The 20,911-nt window shown below is 35.0% G+C and overlaps 2 protein-coding genes across 7 annotated transcripts; one reads left to right on the forward strand and one right to left on the reverse strand.

Annotated features, from left to right (window-relative positions):
* Positions 1 to 6,673, forward strand: LOC107928356 (eukaryotic translation initiation factor 2D). 5 transcript variants are annotated; one of them, XR_005917067.1, is made up of 10 exons: positions 17 to 287; positions 363 to 474; positions 1,061 to 1,251; positions 1,357 to 1,451; positions 1,530 to 1,952; positions 2,374 to 2,482; positions 3,337 to 3,982; positions 4,289 to 4,423; positions 4,803 to 4,848; positions 5,180 to 5,887. XR_005917067.1 is itself a non-coding variant. In XM_016859555.2 (9 exons), exons 1-8 carry the CDS (start codon positions 153 to 155, stop codon positions 4,408 to 4,410), a joined length of 1,833 nt encoding a protein of 610 aa, XP_016715044.2. In that variant the 5' UTR covers positions 1 to 152; the 3' UTR covers positions 4,411 to 4,423; positions 6,224 to 6,673. The 5 variants fall into 5 exon arrangements, 4 of the variants coding, with proteins under 4 accessions (XP_016715044.2, XP_016715043.2, XP_016715045.2 ...); XM_016859555.2 differs by lacking the exons at positions 4,803 to 4,848; positions 5,180 to 5,887 and adding an exon at positions 6,224 to 6,673 and having other exon boundaries at positions 1 to 287; XM_016859554.2 differs by lacking the exons at positions 4,803 to 4,848; positions 5,180 to 5,887 and adding an exon at positions 6,215 to 6,673 and having other exon boundaries at positions 7 to 287.
* A 410-nt stretch (positions 6,674 to 7,083) lies between these two features.
* LOC107928275 (SCY1-like protein 2) lies at positions 7,084 to 18,716 on the reverse strand. 2 transcript variants are annotated; one of them, XM_041098958.1, is made up of 15 exons: positions 17,975 to 18,036; positions 17,789 to 17,861; positions 16,031 to 16,135; positions 15,532 to 15,642; positions 14,583 to 14,765; positions 12,862 to 12,988; positions 12,366 to 12,427; positions 12,154 to 12,240; positions 11,714 to 11,800; positions 11,358 to 11,471; positions 10,194 to 10,322; positions 9,661 to 9,723; positions 9,206 to 9,367; positions 8,987 to 9,105; positions 7,084 to 8,854 (listed from the first exon to the last, which is right to left on the reverse strand). In XM_041098958.1, the coding sequence occupies exons 3-15, from the start codon at positions 16,130 to 16,132 to the stop codon at positions 7,342 to 7,344; spliced, it is 2,859 nt and encodes a 952-aa protein (XP_040954892.1). In that variant the 5' UTR covers positions 16,133 to 16,135; positions 17,789 to 17,861; positions 17,975 to 18,036; the 3' UTR covers positions 7,084 to 7,341. The 2 variants fall into 2 exon arrangements, with proteins under 2 accessions (XP_040954892.1, XP_016714952.2); XM_016859463.2 differs by lacking the exon at positions 17,789 to 17,861 and having other exon boundaries at positions 17,975 to 18,716.
* Positions 18,717 to 20,911: the final 2,195 nt, after the last annotated feature.

The raw sequence follows: 20,911 nt of genomic DNA on the forward strand, positions 1-20,911 counted from the left end.
GAAACTACCCCTAAAGGAAAAATTCATTCGCTTCCAAAGAGATGCTTGATATATGATCATGTTAACTCTGAAACCTTAATCCTTTAGCGATCAGCTATACTTCCAGGTAATATTATAACATTTGTTCTTAATCAACAACAACAAAGAAAAGAATGTTCAAGAAGGCAGTAGAAGCTAAGGCTCAGCAGAGGCTATCAGGTGCCGACAGGAAGAAGCTAAAACGCACCATCAGAGACCGATTTCCCAGAGCTTCCGATGCCGATATCGATGCTTTGCTTCCGCCCAAGGTACCCCCGTTTCATCTTTTTATTTTGTTCTTATAATTTTGAATCCTTTTTATTCAATGTGTTTTTCATTATTAGGCTGAGATTACTGTTTCCAAGTTTCAAAATCGAGTCCATGTGTATGGTGTAGAAGGGGGTTTTCCTTTGTTTTTCAATGTTGATGGCCGTGGCTCTGAAATATACCCTACCGGTTTGTTTCTTTTACTCATCCTTTCATTGCTTCTTTTGCTAGTTATGGTGAAATATACCGTCACTGGTTTTTGTTCTCAAGTGTGTTTGTATGGAATTTTGTTGGTTTCCATGTTATGTTAAGTATGAATGTTGTTCTATGAGCTTGGGTTAAATTAACCTAAAGGGTAGTCCTAAAATGGAATTTGATGGAGAAAACGTGGTTAGATATCTTTGCTTCAATGAAACTCAATTTGAATATTCAAAAGAATGGTGGAAATCATCAAACTGAATTTAGATTCACTATATCCTAACTGGAATAAAGAAATTTGGAGCCTGTTTTGATGTTTTAAAACAATAATCATAGTAGAAAAGCAAGCTACAATTTAAGTTTTATAGGTAAAGGTTGAACAATTTGTTAGTGAAGACCGTGATTTGTTTCCTTGGAAGAGAAGGCCATTGGAAATTTGGAATGCTAATGATATTAACCTCACATAAATTCTATTCAGAAACCTCTCATGGTGAACTTCTTTCATACGTTATGTTCATATTTATATATGTTATTTTTGGGTTTTGATGTTTTGTTATCTTAATTTTCTATCTTGCAGTTTTTGCTCTCTGGGAGCTCCCTGAAATGTTACCTTATTTTATGCTTAAGGGGGGTGAAGTTTCTCGATTTGTCATTGGAGGGGCAGATTTGATGTTCCCTGGTATTAGTGTGGCTGCTGAAGGTCTACCTTCATTTTCAGCTGGTGAGCCATGGGCGGTTAAAGTTCCTGGCAATCCAGCACCTATTGCAGTAAGCATCTTGAAAATTTGTCTGCTTTTCCTTTTGCTAGTTCTCTATATCCACATCTTATTTCTATGTAGTCAGTGTTTGTAACATTTGATTTCTTTTCTGCAGGTTGGGTCCACCACAATGAGCAGTGCTGAAGCCTTAAAAGCTGGTTTGCGTGGGAAGGCTTTAAGGATAATGCACTATTACCGTGACTTACTTTGGCAAGTATAACTGTAAGCTAAATGAGAGATCAATTAATGAGTTATTTTGTTATTAACATGCCTGTGAGATCTTTGCAGGGAGTCGGTTGAGGGTCATTATGTTCCTAACTCAGGTTTCTTGGAGGATGTTGTCTTGGAGGATCCTTCTTTTTTGGCATCAAATCAACCTTCTGATTCATCTGAAGGTGCTACTTGCGAGTCCGATGTGCAACAAAGTTGCGTTAACAATGAAAATACCGAGGGGTCCATTGATGTAAATGGTGCTATTTCTGATGCATGTGCTGCCTCAATGCAAAATGACTCTGAGAATGCTGCAAAAGAAATTACGACGGATGCCTCTGATTTGAAGTCAACAGCTAATGTTGATGCTGCCAAACTGGATATTGAGCTCTCGTCTCTCTCCATTGAGGATGTAGATTCCCATTTGGATAGATGCCTTTTGCAGGCTTTGCATACAACAGTGAAGGATAAAGACCTTCCGATGCCTGGAAGCACGTTATGGTAAAATTACTTAAATTGATATTTGTGCGCTTATCTTTCTCCTCTCCTCACCTTCCTCTCTATTTCTTTGGAAGTTTTTAATGAAAGAGAGAAGTAAAAATAAGTGCATGAATATGCTTTGCGTGGCCACATACAAGAAATTCTGCATGGTAGTGTAGGTGGATAATGAGAATCAATTCTATGAACAATGAAAAGAAATTGAAAGTTAGTAAATATGGGGATGATACAAAAAAAAATTATTGGGACATAGAAGTGAACCAAGGTGCAAACTCTCATTACAATCGTTTTCATTCTTCCTTGCCAAATTTTCTCACATTTTTAAATGGGATGATACAATATCACCAAAATTTTTGCTCAATTTTTGGGCAGGTATCACTTTTTTCTCCAATTTCTTAGTTTTTGGGTTTTGTGATTGTTGTAGGTCAAATCACGTGTTACCTTGTAGACCTTCAGGAATCACATTAGATATCAAGAAATCATCTCATAAGAAGTTATCAAAGTGGCTGCAAGCCAAAACATCTACTGGACTGGTTTGTTCCCTACATTTTTTTATTGAAAGTAGTGACACGATTTTTATAAACCGGGTGGATTTGTGCTCATTTTATTTGTTAATGGTTTGTATTGTTGTTCCATGTGGGTTTTACTCAGTTATTTGGATCAATGCTTTGAAGGTAAAATAGCATGCAGAGGATGCCATTTGAGGGTTGAATGAGCTAGACTTTATTGTTTGATGTTGCATTAGCCCTGACATGATTGAAACCTGACATTTTGGCTGCATCTTTGTATAAGATAAATTTATTGGTAAACAAATGTATTTATTCTGATCTTTACATTGGCTGCATCATTGTTTTTTTCCTTCTGATCTATTATTGCAATTGAAAGTAAGGTAAGGTTAAAGGGTTTGAGGTTCTATGAGTTTAGGCAGTAGAAAGAGTTAAAAAGCTTGGAGCTTTTATGAGGTAAAGAAACTAAGAAGATGGTTCTGAATTTCTGGTTGGTTGGAGAAACAACTATTTCTAAGAATAATTTGCTCTACTTTAAAAATTTATTGTTGCCAGAGAAATTAACTGCATTGTGCCTTTCCGTATAGTATTGAAAGTTCTCCAACTCCCATAAAATGATGAAACCAAACACCAATGAGGCATTGGAAATTTTAATCTAGTTTCAAACTGGTGAAGTCTCATATTTAATCCATCTAAAAGTGTTGTCATGGTGGCCTGAAATTGATACAAAAAGTGCATCCCCTAGTTCATATATGGTTATATCATGATCAAGCTGTCAAATGGCCTAAATCATCCATAGGCTTCACCCTAGAAAGGGTTGTTGTGTTTTTCTATTAATTATTTTATTTTGTATTTCATGAACATTGTCAATGTTTGAACAGATAACAGTAAAAGAAGACAAGTACAAGAAAGAAGCTATGTTGATTTCTGTTAATCGAGGTCACCCAGAATACTTGCAATTTAAGCCAGAAAAGCGACCGGTAGAGAAAGTTGTTCAGGCTGGTGATTCTGCTGCTAGTGAAAGCCGTTCACAGAAGGCGCTTGAAGTGGTAGAGGTCTATAAGTCAAGTGTGCATGTTAATCCCATTTTTGCTTCTGTTGGAGCTGACACTGGGAAACTGTACTCAGCTTCTGAAGCTACTGATATTGTCTTCAAGTACATTGAGAAAGAAAATCTGGTGAAGCAAACAAACAAAGCCACTGTGGTATTAGATGCAACTTTGTGTGATGCGTTATTTAAGGGAGCCATCAAGAAAGGATCAACATATCCAACTGAGATCCACAAGAAAGATTTAGGAGCAACATTTATAAACCGTATGCAGGCCCACCACATGGTGACTAGAGGAGGTGAATCTGTTGTTCGGAAAGGTGTTTTGAAAACAGTTCAGATAATGACTGAACGGAGGCAAGGCAACAAGAAGGTGACAAAAGTTTCAGGTTTGGAAACTTTCCTCATTGATCCAGAAGCATTGGCATCAGAGTTGCAGAAGAAGTTTGCTTGCAGTACAACAGTGGCAGAATTGCCAGGTTGGTTTATTGCTTTGTCAGTTTAGAAATAGTAGAGCTGTCCATGAGCTTGGCTATCTGCCCACACACAAAGGCAATATACATAAACATATAACTTGATATTTTATCAAATCTGACTTGAACACCCCTCCACCCCCCCCCAAAAAAAAGAAAAAGAAAAAAAGGCTACTTCAACTTGAAATGACTCAAACTTGCGGCACCTGATAACTCCAAAATCATGTTTCTTTTTGTATATTATCCTTGTTGCATGCATTTACTTGTGTTTTAAACAATCACTTGAATGCAAGCCATTTGCACTGTTTATAGGTAAGAAAGGGCTTGAGGTTCTTATCCAAGGTGGGGTCATTGATGATGTTGCGAGACATCTGCTTGAGCAATATGGAATTCCAAAGAGATACATTGAAGTTCTTGATAAAACCAGGAAATAAGAAGTGATAGATGGTTAGTTTCTCTTCTATTAAGTATTATGTCATCCATAACTTGTTATGACAAAGTTGCTAAGGTTGGTGCATGTGTTTTGTTTATCTATTTTGTCAATGTGTACGCGTATCTTTTGTTGTTGTTTTTTTCTTTTTCTCTTAGACTACTACTATTGATGATGATGATGATGGTGATGATGATGATGATGATGATGATGATGATAATGGGAAGTTAAGGGCTTATTTATTAAAACTGAAAACTAACATCTAAAACGAAGTAATCATTATTAATTTTAAAGACAGGAGCTTTTAGTTAACATAAATTACTCAGTGCAAAACTGCAAATAATAATTATTATTAAGTATTACTACTATAATAATAATAGAAGTGATATTTTGCAGCACTTAACAACAAAGTTGCTCCTCCCATGCTGCCATTGCCACAAGAGTGAGATTTATTGAATTTAGATAATCTCTTATCTTTTAATTTATATTATGATATTAATTCTATTAAATAGTATTATAATATAATAAGCAGGAAGAGAAGTTCATGTTTTTCTAATACAACACTAGATAGGATACAGGAATCCATTCCATATATGCTTGTAGCTACATGATTATTTTGTACTGTCATTTTAATAGAACAAACTTCTATGTCTCATTTGGCGCCTCTTGATGTAAGATCTATTAGTAATATTGTGAATCTATTTTTCTAACAGAGCATATAATTCCAGAGATCTATCAATATTTTTATGTATTCTTCTAAAATAATGTGGCAGAATGTTATCCGAATTTGTGAAGCCTGCATGAAATCTAATCTGGACCAACAATGTTTACTTCAAAAGCTAACAATCCCCACCCAATTCTGCCCTCTGCATTTGCCTCCTCTTGATGAAAGGCAAGTTTAGGGAAAAGAAAAAGGTGCTCATATCCCTCCACATACCTGGAGTTCGTGGGAATTTTGGAAATAAAGTCTGCAAAATAAGTGAATTATATTGTAATGTAATGTAACTCTTTTCAGAAGTTATAGCATCAAGTGGAAGGGGAATGAACGACCATTGCAGTTAAATATTTCATTTAAACCTGTTTATAAATTTCAGCTGCCAGGTTATACAGTAACCCTATGTTCATAGAATTCAGTGTATTGAGAGTCTACTTAGTCAACGGTCGTATTATCATATCATCCATCCATTATGTTTAGAAGGTTTTGTCATTGATATGGTGTGTTTTACCGTTGTTCTAAACCCCAGAGTGATAACATATTGTTAAACATATTGTTAAACATGTTTAGAAGGTCTGTGCATATGTTCATAGAATTCGGTGTATTGAGAGTCTACTATTTAATGGACGTATCATCATATCATCCATCCATCACGTTTAGAAGGTTTTGTTGATATGGTGTGTTTTACTTTGTTCTAAACCCCAGAGTGATAACATATTGTCAAACATGTTGAGTGTTATTGGCTTAGAAGGTCTGTGTATATGTTCATAGAATTTGGTGTATTGGGAGTATTCAATTGTCGCATTTCCATATCATCCATCATGTTTGGAAGGTTTTCTCATTGATATGGTGTGTTTTACTTTGTTCTAAGCCCCAGAGTGATAGCATATTGTCAAAAGTGTTGATCGCTCTTGGCTTATAAGGTCCGTGCATGTGAACATTGATGCTTGTCGAAGGCCATTTTAAGCAATTCATTGTTTGTAAATGCATGTTGATAGTCATATGTTTCCTCCTTTAGTATCCATATGTTGCATTATCGTTTATTTATTTATTTATGTGAAATGAAGAACTTGAATTGATAGAAACTTTATAGTTCTTCCAGGTTTTGCGAGTTAAATACATCGATGGTGTTGAGATAAGATAGTATGGTATAAGTTAGCAGCATTTTCTATGTCGAAATCTCTTGAAGATGATCATTGTGGCGCTTGATGCAACTGCAAAAGGAGCTTTGATTTTGTTTCATCATATTTTGTGATACAACAGTAATGGAAGAACGGCTTGAAATATCAAAACTACTATCATCTTTGTTATATCACTAAATCTAGCATTCTGCTTTAGCTTAAAGACAGTCTGTTAGGTCTCTGCTCCTAATATACTTCCAGTTCCAGTGGTTTGCATGCCTCGTTTGCTGTTTGCACTCTTCACTTTGGCACTTTCTGTTTTACAACTTCAACAGCAATGGATGGCATTTTTTGTGTTCCAAGTACTATTTTGTTCTGTAATCTGAACAGTTCTTTTGTGCGTATATAAGCGAAGGAGTTGATTTTGCCCAGATTCAATTGTTTAGCTCTCATTTTGAGTAACAAGTTTTTTTGTTTTCTTATGGTCTACAATCCAATGTTGTTGGAACTGGATTTGATCGATCAGTCGAACTGGTTCGATAAAAAATCAGCTAGTATACTAATCTAGACAAAATTTGAACCAACTCCTGAAACCAGTAAAAAAATAGAATTTTTAATTAATTAATTAATAATTATTGTAGCGACGGTTAAATCAATTGACCGAGTTTTAAAACATTTCTAAAAAGCCCCCAGGCGGAAAAAAGTAAAACAAAGTGAGAGTCAATTTTACCCAAGTAAGTATAGATTCTGTTAGATGATAGGAATTGGGACCTACTCGTTTTTACGGTATACAAAATTAGCTGTAAACGATTTAGTACATGATTACCAATTAAACCAGGTAGATGTTTGAACAGTATATTTGAAAAAACATATATCAAGAAATAATAGAGTTAACACGCAAACAAATTATAACAAAATGGGTGCCCCCTCTTCAAACAAGCCCATAACAACTACAGAACAATGGCATCAACAATGATGAATAAATTTAGTTTCAGGGCCAAAGGCCTGCTGTACAACGTGGGATTTTAGCCATATGTAAACCACATTCAAAAGAATGACTTCTTTGTGTTTGCTTTAACAACACCAAATCCCTCACCTATCAAAATAAATCCAAAAGAGAAGGCTGTTGGGATGTAGGTGTGGCATGAGTAGCCCTTGAGGCTGAATTTGCTCCTCTACCGACCGCAGTTGAGGGTGGCGGTGCAAGTCTTGGAGCTGACTTGCTAGAACCAAATGTAGAACCAAGATCTGCTGGTTTCTGATTATTGTTCGAACTGACCGGAACTGAAATCCCCTGGTTCTGTTTCAAGAATCCCATAGAGCTCTGGAGATTCCCATTGTTCGGGATTGTTGCATTTATCGTGGGATTTCTGTGATTAGGATGTGATATCTGCCCTGAGTTTTGGTTGTTGGTGAAGGACCAATTGCTGTTGTCAGTGTGGTAGTTCATGTTGTTTGTGATACTTGTGATGGAACTGGATCCAGACTTGTTAGTGGCCTGTTCCATGGTTGTGCCATTGTTCAAGGTCCCAGAACTGTTCGAGGCACTAGGTCGTGGAGGCCAGTTTGCAAAAGGATCTAAATCATCGAAATTTGATGGGGATGATGTTCCATTGCTTGATGAAGCAGGAGGCCACTCGGTGTCAACTGCAGGGCAAGACGCATGCATTTGCTGGCTAGACATAGCGGACATAATGGGAGAATGAGATTGCCAAGGTGTTGGTTCACTTGATTTATCCCCCAAATTAGAGTGAATAGATAAGTTGGCTTTTGAAGGCTGGTGGGCAGTGGCAGTGGCAGCTCCTCGGTTGGTAGAGTCTCCGTCTTCACCCCATGCTGAGAAGCTTTTTGCTGGAGCCGCAGTTTCACTTGCATTGCTCAAGGCTTGAGACTGAACCCCACCTGCAGTGGCATTGGCAGCTCCTCTGTTGGTAGAGCCCCTGTCTTCATCCCATGATGAGCTGCTTTTCGCTGGTGCCACGGTTCCACTTGCATTGCTGAAGGCTTGAGACCGAAGCCCATCTCCAGTGGTAGTGGCATTGGCAATAGCAGCTCTGCTGGTGGTAGAGCCCCAGTTTTCATCCCATGCTGGGCTGCTTTTTGCTAGAGCCACAGTTCCACTTGTGTTGCTCAAGGCTTGAGACTGAAGCCCATCTGCGGCGGTAGTGGTAGTGGCATTGGAAGCTCTGCTGGAGGTAGAGCCCCACTCTTCATCCCATTCTGGGTTGCTTTTTGCAGGAGCCACAGTTCCACTTGCGTTGCTCAAGGCTTGAGACTGAATCCCATCTGCAGTGGTAGTGGCAGCTCCTCTGTTGGCAGAGCCCCACTCTTCATCCCATGCTGGGCTGCTTTTTGCCAGAGCCACAGTTCCACTTGCGTTGCTCAAAGCTTGAGACTGAATCCCATCTGCAGTGGTAGTGGCAGTGGCATTGGCAGCTCCTCTGTGGGCAGAGCCCCAGGCTTCATCCCACGCTGGGCTGCTTTTTGCCGGAGCCACAGTTCCACTTGAATTGCTCAACACTTGAGACTGAAGCCCATTGGCAGTGACAGCATGTTTTACATCTGGAGTTCCAGAATCAGTCGAAATAACACCCCGCTTTTCTTCTATCTTTCTGAGTTAAAACAAAATTATAAATCACATCTTCATAAGAGACGGGTAAACCAATAACAGGGGAGCGAGAAGAACTAAAACGAGGATAAATGGGTTCCTAGGGAATTCAACAAGCACAACAATAACCAACCACCTGAGAACATCTTTGACAAAGAGCATATATTTGGTAAACTGCTGAACATTCAACTGTTGGGCAGTGAGAAGAGGTGTGAGTAAAGGGAGGACATGCTCTGCGGTGAACTCAAGTCCATACTGACGAAGATGAACGGCAAAGACAAATAATGAGCTGCAAGTCGCTAGGAATTTCCGAACAAATTAGAAACCAAAAAAAAAAAAAAGAATCCATCGTTACCTTCTTGAGAACTGAGTTTGAAACCCCCAGGGAACACAAAAGAGTAGGGGCAGAACGATCAACAGCCGTGCATTGTTGAATAGTTTGCAAGACATCCTGGACAGAACCTTTATCAAGTGTGTGAACTAAATCTCCCAAGCATAGCAAAGCATTGACTCTAACCTGCTCAAATAAAGCAATTAAGAGGCTAGAATGAGTAACTGAACTTAATAAAAATGGATTAGCTATGTTCATTAAAAGGCAACTTAATATAATATTAATTTCTTTTTTTAAAAAGGCCCCCAGTTCCGCAAACTTTGAGAAACAGATGGGTCTGTTACTTCACTCATTTACAAAGATAGCACGTTTTTGATGGATGATACGAAATAGCAATGTTTGGTCATATCATTACATATAATAAATCATGACTATATATTAAATATTAAGTTAATAACAAAGAAAAGAAGCATGCATACCGCGGCAACTGTTGTTTTAAGAGCTAAGCCATGAATACGAGGCAGAATGGCTTGTTTCACAAGCTGAAGGGAATAAAAGTACAATTTGAAAAATAAAGTTAGAAGCTTAAGATAAGCAATATCATCAGGAATTTAAAATGAAAAAAAAAATAAGATAAAATAAAAACTAGAAGATACAGATGAAACATGCAAGCTGTTTGATATCATAGTGTCGAATCTATAATTAACAGTATTATTCAAGGAAACTGCCAACGAAGGATCAAATCCATACTTCACATTTGATTCATTTTCAAATCCATACATCCTAGTAGAATATGTAAAATCATCCGAAAATCAAAGATACAAATGACTTTTACCCCTTTTTTAACCCAATAACCAATAATAACAAGCAATAACATCTGATACAGAAAGAATTTGGCAACATCTCTGATTCTCTTCTAACGGGTAGAACTTATTTACGATAAGTATTATTACACACAAAAAAATACAGAGAAAAATGGCGAAAAAAACTTCCTCTTGTATATGAGAATCACCTGCAGATCAAGTTGCTTGGCAAGGAATGCAGATTTTCTCAAAACTTCCTCTTGTATACGAGAATCACTGTCATCATAAGCTCGAACAAACATGGGAAGTAAATGGGATTCTAGGTGCTCCGAGCTTGTCTACAGTTATCAGAACAACTATAATCAAATGATGTAAACAAGCCTCTAAAAAAATAGGTAACAAAACATTGCCATTCCATAAAGTTGTCTTTTTCAGTATTCATATGTAACACGTCAGCCCAATGAAATTGAAAAGCATATCTGAAATAACTTACAACAGCAAGCTTCTTTTACATGATTTTCTCAACATTTGAACAGATTTTATTGACCTACTAGCTAATAAGAGTAAAAAGATGGCAAACCATAGAACTCTACGCATATTACATGAGCTGGTATGCCCTTTAGCTAAAGATTATGATAGATTTGGAAATTATTCTGCAATGTTTCAAGAAATTTTGTACGATGATATTATCAGGAGTAGTGTCTCATACTGTTTAGTATTTATTAGTAATTAAACCAATAGAGACAAGAAGACTTCGTAATGTTAGTAAAGCTTAAACAAAGTACACAAAACAAGAAGAAATCTTTTTCCTTTTTGAGAGGGGTGGATGAGGAAGGATGGAAAGATATTTGATCTATTGAACTACTATATTTTATTTTATTAATTTGTATATATAAGCTTAGTTGTAATTTTGAAGTACAATAGCTGTATTTGGAATTTATTTTAGGGTATTGGATCTTGGTTTCGGTTTTCCTTATCCTATTATGTTTTGTATTAAGTTTTTTAGTTTTATATCTAGTAGTTCCGAATTAAAGTTAAGCTTCTCTTTCTTCTAGGATAAGGATGCTTGAAGTCTATATAAATCAATGTACTTTTTGAATTGAGATATAAAATTATATTATAAGAAAACTTCAAGCAATATTAAGCATAAAACCTAGAACCATTTGACATATGCGGAGGGGCTCAACTTTAATATAAGACCACACGAAACCTAAAAAAGATAGGATAACACCATTTAAGAGTCTGCTACAATAAACCTTATGTGTGACTCAGCAATCTTTTTCCTTTTTGGGTTCAATTTTCTTTGTTTTCTTATGAATCTTTCAGTGAGAGCATTCTGTCAGCGAGCACCTACTTTGGTTACCTTTAGTTACCTTGTTGATAATAAGCTCTGCGTTCTTCAACAGCAACAACATGGCCTCTCCTGCAGCATTGCTCAGAACAGGCATAAGAACGGGTGAAGTAACAAATTTGAAATCATTTTTATCCTGCAATACATTTGAAACCATCAGCTCATTGCTCAAACAAGATAGAAAAGTTTGAATATATTAACGGGGATTTATCACACTATTCACAATTTGTTAAAAGAGAACAAGAGATAAATTGAGACAATAACTTTATCAACATGTCAAAACAATCCTCAAGCTGTTTCTTTTAGAATTGCAATTGTAAATAAACAAAATTGCATGCTCTTGATACTCAAAAACCTGACAACGAGCAAAACAAGTACCTGTGACTCTGCAATCATGAGAACCATCGGCAAAATCAATGGCTGCATAACCAAATTCCTTAGTTCTGCACAAAGAGGTGGAAGTACCTGCATTTAGAAAATCTTATTCACTTGACTTGATTTTGTCTGCAAAATGCAATAGATAAAGCAACTGAACCATTAACAACTACTCATTCAGTGTGGTGAACCGGGAAAAGTAACAAATAAGGGAGAAAGATGACACTTGAAGATCTTGAAGAATATCAAATGCACATATGAATATCACTTCACAAAATCAAGAACAAGTCCGGTTTCCAATATCTCTTTATTTAGTTTCCCAAATATTTTTAAAGACAGACCCATGCCTAATAACTAAAATGGTTCTTAAAATTCAAATTTGTATTACAAGCTAAGAAAAATTAGGAAAGCTGCACTTAGAGAGGCAAAATAAAATCTCAAACCTTATATCGCAACACACGGGGGTCAAAATCTTTCCACATGTCAGATAAAGCTTTTAAAAACTCAGATTTCTGCATGTTATCCTTTTCCTGCAAGGAAACAAAATTTAACCCACGAATTTAGACTTTTTCCTTGCACATATTTCAAGCAAGTTACTTCTAGATGACTGAGTTTAATGATCATGTGTGAGACAACCAAAAATTCAAACACATACTAGCAAGTGGTCAAGGAAGCGAAGAGCACGCAACCTAGTGTCATCCTGGAGAAAAGGAGAACCTGCGAATGCAATGAAGAAAATTTATAATAATCAAAGTAATCCAAATAGTAGTGTTTAAATGCCAGTTTAGTAATAACCACGGGGGACTCATAGGATAATTCATGCCATTTGCTTTAGTTTAACTACACATAATCAAAATTAAAAATTGAGTTTTGATAATGATGGACCAAGTCTTTCATTAAAAGCACGAACACTATGAATACCACATAAAAACAGTCCCATTGCCATTTAAGAGGAAGTTCATATTTTACTTTTCACAGCAATTTTAATGCAGCAAAACTCAAAGTAGAGAGATTATCAAAACTCAAAACATTCCCTTAAAATATACTTGCATACAGGAAACAAACTCATCTATTCGAAAATGCTTTCCCCCTTTTTCTTGTTTTGGAGGACCAAAACAAAATTGCAGGGTCTATAAGGTTCCCCTTGTTACCAGTAAAATCCAGTGCTGATGGCCTGACAGATTCATTTGCAGAAAGCATCCTCTGTAAGTCATGGATTAATTCTTGTGGAATAGAGGAGAAGGCTTCATTGGGTAAGTATGTCAACGTATTCATATACTGCAGGAAAGAAAGGCAATACTCAATAACTGCTACTTTAAAACAGATTTAAAAGAAGTTTTAAGAGGTGAAGCTGAAATATGCATATGTTAACTTTATTGTTTTTTATACACAAAACTTAAAAAGAAAAATAGAGAAAAAGAAAGCATAATGAAAGTCAAGTATGCTGCAAAGAAGTCCTTCAACATGTTTATTTGAATTTGTTGAATTCCAGAGTTTCTAAGACAGTCTTTGCCTCTTTGAGACACATACTTCTCTAATTTGCATTAAGGAACAAATGCAGTAGAAAAAAGCTTTTTCATTGCCAAAATCACTGCAAAGCCATACATGTGGCGAAGTGTACTATGATGGGTGTCAAAACTGTCTAGTCTTATGTCTTGACCCTTAAGCCTGCTCAGTATCACCTGTTTAAGGCCCGAGATTAGCTTTACAGTTTGCCTAAAGTTGGTACAAAATGGTTATTTTGTGATTTGCTTCTTTAGCCATCATCAAGAAACCAGGAAACACAAAAATATAATATGGGAGTAACCTGAGGCCGAGATAAAAGATGGATTGTAAGTGCATTTCCAGAAAGCTTTATCATTCTAAACCCAGATCATGAAGTACAACAGTTCTGTTTTATCAGAGACTTCAAGCGGCAATGGATGACACAACTCTTGATTCGTTATGGCAAAAGGTCATCAAAAAAATTTGACCAGTCACCAATCAACTTTACCTCAAGTAGATGATCATATGGACTTCACACAAAAGATTGCACTTTTAAAAAAGTCATCTCAATGAGTTAAAAAAATAACTTAAGATTTGAGAAACATTTTGTACTCTCACTATCCCCTCCCATTAAACTGTAATGGTTGACATTCTTTTGGTCAATTTTTTAAACTATGACCACTATTGTTTTAAACATTTTAATTAGTTAAAGTTTCTAAAAAATATATTTAAAAACTTAAAATAATAAGAAGTCAAAGTTAAAATTTTTGACACATTTGGTAATGAGGTTATTCATTTCACACATCTTGGATTTATCTTTTGAGTGTAGTTGTCAGTTCTCTCATGTTAGGGAAGTACTAACATCTTTGCTCATTTTAGCTAAACTTACATGTGATGTAGGACAATTGGTTGTTATGGTAATATTAGTATCTTTAGATTTATTGTGCATAATTCTAGGGATTAATTAGCATTAATTGAAATATCTTTCCTTCTTTGTATATCTGGGTACTAGTATAAATATGTTATGTAGCATAATGTATATACACAAGAAATTCTTTCAAAAAACCCTTTTTCTCTTTACTCTCTTTTTTTCTTCTTTTTCCCGGCTGATTACAGCCAAAGCAGTGACAGCAAGGCTGTCTTCTTTCTCTTCTTTCTTCCTCTTTTTCTCTCTCCCTCGATTTTACACTGGTAAAATCTCTCCTAGCTTCATTTTGTAACCCTGATTTGAGTTGCTCTAATGAAATTCTTTTTCTATCATAAGCAAAAAGGGTAACAGGCACTCAAAATGAGAGAGAACCCCTTTCCAGATACTAATGTTTAAAGAAAACAGAACTGGATTAATATTAGGCTATGTCAAAGGATAAAACTTTAAATTAGTAAGTACCGTTTTGACATTGTTGTGGCAGGCGAACAAAGGCTTTCGAGCAATTAAATGGTAGGCAAGGCATCCAAAACTGAAAATGTCAGAAGAACATCCAGCTGAAGATGCTTTACTACAAACCAGTTCAGGTGCAGTGTAATTCAATGATGGCTGAAGAGGCATCACAGAATCTTCAGTATCATATTCCTGAACAGACCATATAAAATCATATTATCAGAATGTGATAGCTACAAATGTATCATTATTGCAAACATGGTAAATCCATCAATCAGGATCAAGTACTTGATAAAAATGAATATTTGCAAAGAAAACACTAGTGGCCAACAAGTCAAAAAATGAAAAAAAAAATCCAAAAGAAATCAAAGCCTAAAAAAGTAGAAAGAAATTGACTTAGAATTGAAGCATTGACACCAAAGCCAATAAGGTGGTTAAAGAATGGAGTTAAAATGGCATTCTAAAAGCACAAACTGCAATAAATAAGACAAACATGTCCGACCTTATACTGCATCTATGACATGTCATATTAGAACATAAAAACACACATAACATGCTGATGTCATAACATTAAATAAATTATCAATAGTAAACCGGACTATGTAACTTCTATTTGAGGATGTGTCAGATATGCACATTTGCCTGACATGGATCATCAAAATTTTCCATGTTTATCCCTATATTTCAACAGTCAAACCTCCGTGCCCATGCCTACCAAATATGTCTTGAGCATGGATATTTCAAGAAAAAATAAAGAGACAAAGCAACATAGCCAAAGAAAATGGGTTTCTCTTCATATATTTGTTTCCCTTGTTTCATGTTTGATTTCAGTTGGGTCAAGGAATTGAATTGATATGTAAAACACACTGGCTTTTTCTTTGGCTTGCCTTCCTTTTCTCAAAATCCAGCCACCCTTACCACTTGAGCTAAACCTTTAAAATACCAAAGTTTCACTTACGCCATAATGGAAGGCCTGCACATTAGCACAATCACCAGAGGCTTTATCCGTTGAGGTAGCAAAACCAAACCCACCAAACTTCCAGGCTCCACTTGACGTAATCAGGACATTCTGCAAAGAACAAACTCAGTCGTCAGACACCTATACAGTGGTTATGTTCCCTACCCTCAATGATCAATATTGCAGCTCCAAAGGCACATAATTAATCTTTTCTCAACAATCAAGAAAATTGTGAAAAGAAGCAAATAGAAAATGTACCAAGGAATTGTAGGCCTAAGCCTCTACTAAAACAAAACAGTTAAAACTTTCGTAAAAATCAAAAGGAATAAGTAGGATAAAAACACTGCACAGATTCTACAGAATCATTAGTTCATGATAACAGCACATCAAAACAATTAAGCAGAAACAAGAAACAAAGATTTCGAAACATTATCACTATTCGGTGATCGTATTCGTAGAAATTAGGAAAACAATCTTAAGAAAAAGGTAAAAATGTAACCTCAGGTGATATAGCCCGATGAACAATACGTGCATTGTTATGAAGAAAATTCAAGCATTCTGCAATCTGAAGCAAACCATGTTTGACCTCCACCAAACCCATTTCCTGAGAAGGAGAAAGACCATTTAAATTTGCTATAATTATAAATTATATGATAAAGACATAATCTAGTGGTGTATGATTTAAGCACTAAGCATTCCAAGTGAATCTTCAACAACTTCTTCTGATATAATGACATGTCAAATATAAGAGACATTCATATCCAATGTTGAAAAGAAAGGCATGAGTCAATTTTCCAAAGTAGAAATAACTCTTGCAATATCTTCATGTAAAGGGAAGTGGAGGAGAGTATAGTAAAAGTAGTAAAAGTTTGCCTTTATCATATTTGGCATTTGGAAAATTTTTCTTAAAGGGGAGAGGATATTGTTCGGCGGTGAAGCTAACCACTGCAAAACCTCACTTTAAATTCACCAAAATTAAAAGGATTCAAAAGCATTACACTTAAATGATTTAAGATTGTGTTTTCCCTTTAAGCCATTCAAAATGCATTTTAATAATTCTCAGAATGAAGTTATAGCCCATAAACATACAATTTTAACCTTCTCTTCTCTCCACTCTTAGAAATGGTAAATATTGTTTTTACTACTCAGCTCCACTCTAGTAATCACTCCACCCAATCTATCTACTCACTTCCACATTTTAAGTTTCCAACATACTGTTAGATGCATTGAAGCTGAGGCAACAAGGCATTGAGCGTGGCCAAAAATATATTTTAGTTATAATAACTTGCCATTTAAGCCTTAGGTTAAGCACCAAATTTTAGTGCCATATATAACTTTCCTCAATGCTGAATCATCATTGAAATTGAAACAACTTTGCAAGTGAACATTTTCCATCTTAGGAAGAACTAACATGGTCCACACAGGGACAAGAGATGTGTTTTCTAAGGTTCTAGTTTTTAAATTCAAAATGAATCTTAAAACATGGATACTATCAAGTTTTTAAGGTTCTCTTTAATTTCTTTTATCTTTCAATTTTCATTAGATGTACATTTACTAGTAAGAAAGGGATAATGCCAAATTCTCCACTTCTTGAGATTTGAGAGTATTCAACAACAAGTGGATCATAAGAAAATCAAGCATATAGACTAAAAATATTTTGCATGTTTTGTAGATAAAGTTATAATATTCTAAGTTTATATACATATATATATAGAGAGAGAGAGAGAGAGACATACAAAAACACACATGCATTGCACTATACTTTACTCAGTCGAACATATTTTTGCACCTTGCACCTGAGACAATATAAGGGTTCTAGCACCTTGTACACAAAACTGCTTTGCATGTTATTATTTATTGGAAGTGTCAGTTTTACATTGTTATTATATAATATCTTTCATTGCATGTCCTACCCTACCGTGTACTAAATTGTAGAAATTCATGTGTTCCCTTGTCCATGCTTCCTATACTAAATTGGATAAGGTGACTCCCATTCCATCATGCATGAAACTGATCCTGGAGAACTACAATGCTTAAAAAAGACATTCACAGTACTACTTAGAAGGACACAAATTGGTTTCTAGATAGATTCGCAGATTTGGATAAACTATATAAGTATGGGAGTAATTTGAAAATTGATATTACACACTATACTGACACCTCTACCGTGAGAGGTACAGTTCGTATCTCCACCAACCGGGACGGCCCCCCTCCGTGAACCCTTCAAGGCTATTACATGGAACACAACAATACCTACCTTTCTTGGGTTTGGCCGGCAGCCAACAGACGACACTGAAAGACTTTTCCCAATGAGTTGGCCCTCTCAACAACTATATAACCATTTAAGATTCAATCAATGATACCCAGCATTGGAGTAATTCGAAAATCGAAACTAAGCAATAATCAAATTCAATAATGAAAAAAGAGGCAGTAAAGCACGTACGATCTCTTTGAGTTCCTTAGGAACCTTGGCAACATTATCAACATTCCCAAGCGCATTAGCCACCGATGCAAACAAAGGTTCCGTAACCATAGCCATGGCATTCTTATTCTCATCCAAAGCCTGTACAACATGGACCACTCCGGGATGCCTCAGCCTCACCAACCTCACCGCATCCGCCCGTATCAAATTAAAAAACGAATCCTCCACCGCCTTAGACAACCCCGCGCACGCTCGCGCCTTAGACATCGCCTTCTTGTCCAAAACCCACACGCAAACCGTGGGATACTGATGGGGATGCGTCCCGTCACGCGCCTTGGCGGAATACAACTTCCATGCAAGGCCAGGACCGGCGGAACCTATCTGGTGGAGAAGCTCGTAATCTTGAAGAGCCTTGGGTCCTGTAACCTCTTGTACGGCTGATTGCACGGTTGTGTGTACGGTTTTCTCGATGACGGCAGCTGTTTTGGCGAAGGCTTGGGTCAAAGTTTTCATATTGATCGACATTTTTGTTTCTTTGGGTGTTATATTTTGTTTTACAAAAAAAAAGGAAAAAATTAAGGGGAAAAATGAAAGAAATAATGGGATATGAAAGAACGAAGGAAAGAAAGACAGGAAAGGGAATATTGCTTTGTTTATTGTTTGGATCAAAGCAATCCCTCTCTCTCTCTCTCTCTCTCTCTCTCTCTCTCTCTCTCTCTGTTTTCTGTTTTCTGTTTTTTTTTTTTCCTTTCACACCGACTCTGCTCTGTGTTCTTATTTTTCTTCTTCATGTATAATTTCGCTGCTTTCTTCACGTTGGCGCGGTTTTTTCCCGGGATAATATAATTTTTGGTCCCTTAACTTAGTAATTAAGTTCACTTTGGTGTCTGTACTTTTTTTTGTCCATTTTGACACTTAAACTTGACAATTAGGTCCTTTATGGTCCCTAAACTTGAAAGATATAAAATTCCAATATCATCACTTAAAAAGTTAAAAATTTTATATTAATTCTCAAGGTTATGAATATGATGTGATACAATTTCAAAGTGTCATATTCAGTGATTTAATAATTAAATTGGTGGTTGAACAAGTTAGGCCATTAGTTTCCGATTCAATCGATTTGACTGGTTCGACCGTCGGACCAATAATAATTAAATAATTAATTAAAAATTTATAAAAATCTAAAAAAATAACACCGATTCAACATGTTCAACTATTAATTTTTTGTCTCGGTTTTTTTATTTTACCAATTTCAAGCAGTTTTCGAGTCAACCAGTTCAACCCTTTGTTCAGACCATTATATTGATCAGTTCTAGATTCATTCAGTCCAATCTTGTTCAAAGATCAAAATGGATCTAGTTGCTAAGTTTAATGACCAAAATAGATCTAGTTACAAAGTTCATGGGCAAAAAATTATAGTATCCCCTTTAGAGTTCGTTGAATTATACTTTCTATATTGTTATAGATATTTTTGGTAAAAATACATTTTTGATTCCTCTCAATTTTGATATTGAGCAAATTAATCTCTCTAAGAAATCAGAGCAATTTAATCTATATCAATTTTGAAAGTGAACAACTAAGAACAATTAATCACAACGTTAATATTTTTCTGTCAATTAAGCTCTCTTTTTTTTGGCATCATAACAATTTTAGCTTGCTACATTTACACATTTTGCCAATTTGATCATGATTTAATAAATTTAACTAACAACATTTACATATTTAATCAACATTTATGCATAATATATAAACATCGATGGCTAAATTTATTATACCAATCAAATTTATGCATAATTGACAGAAAACATTAGTGTTGTGATTAACTATGCTTAGTTGCTCTCTTTCAAAATTGACAAGGATTAAGTTGTTCTATTTTTTTAGATGGACCGATTTGCTCAATATCAAAACTGAAAGGGACTGGAATAATTGTTTTTACCATTTTTGTAAGTTATAATCATATTATAAATACAATCACAAATTAGATTAGGATAAAATATACTCCAAGTCCGTGTACTCTTTATATATTGAATTTTAGTCCCTCTACTTTTATTTCAAGGAATTTAGCCTCTTTATTTTTTAGATTCAAAATTCTAGTCCAATTGTGAATATTGTTAAAATTCTTCCGTTAAATTTAATGGTGTGACATCTTGGAACAAAAAAATAACTTACTTAGTAGCCATGTAATAAAAATTTTGACATTGCATTGAACTAGAATTTAACAAAAGAATTTTAACGTTTTGGACTTGAATTAAAAGTAGAAGGACTAAATTTCAAATGTACAAATAGTACAACCACTTAAGGCATATTTTAACCTTTAAATCATTTATAACACATATTCGAATAACTTATTTCTTCCTCTTCATTTCTTCTACTATTATTTTTAATTATTATATTTTATTTTATTTATAACTTTTGATATACTTCATGTCTCCAAGATTCAAACCTCGTTTCTTAAATAACCATACATTTAAGTTTTTACAAATATCTTATCTTTATAATATTACATATCATATTTGTTTTTATTTTACTTATATTTCATAGAATATTATCATTTAAAAAAATTTAGCTAATTTTAATTTATAAAGTAAAACACCAAATGATTTTGTAAATTTTTAGTATGTAATTTTATAAAAACAATACGTTTGATAAATATATCATTTTAGAAAAATGAATATCCATTCATGGAAAGAAAACTATTGTAGTTATAGGAGTTTTCTCTCTTTCATTAAAAAAAGACATTTCACAAAATAATACACGTTTATCTATCAAATAATTAATTATTATATTGTAGATATTATGACCTTTATTTTAATATTTATCTATTAAATATTTTTTTCTGGGTATGTTCAAAATTATTTTTAATATTTTCGTATCATTTATGATTTTTTTTTAAATTCGTGTCAAATAATATTATCTTTTAGATTATTACACTAATTATTATTTTTAAATTGCATACTC

The sequence above is a fragment of the Gossypium hirsutum genome, chromosome D08 (assembly GCF_007990345.1).
Source record: "Gossypium hirsutum isolate 1008001.06 chromosome D08, Gossypium_hirsutum_v2.1, whole genome shotgun sequence".
In the NCBI taxonomy this organism is placed as follows: Eukaryota; Viridiplantae; Streptophyta; class Magnoliopsida; order Malvales; family Malvaceae; genus Gossypium; species Gossypium hirsutum.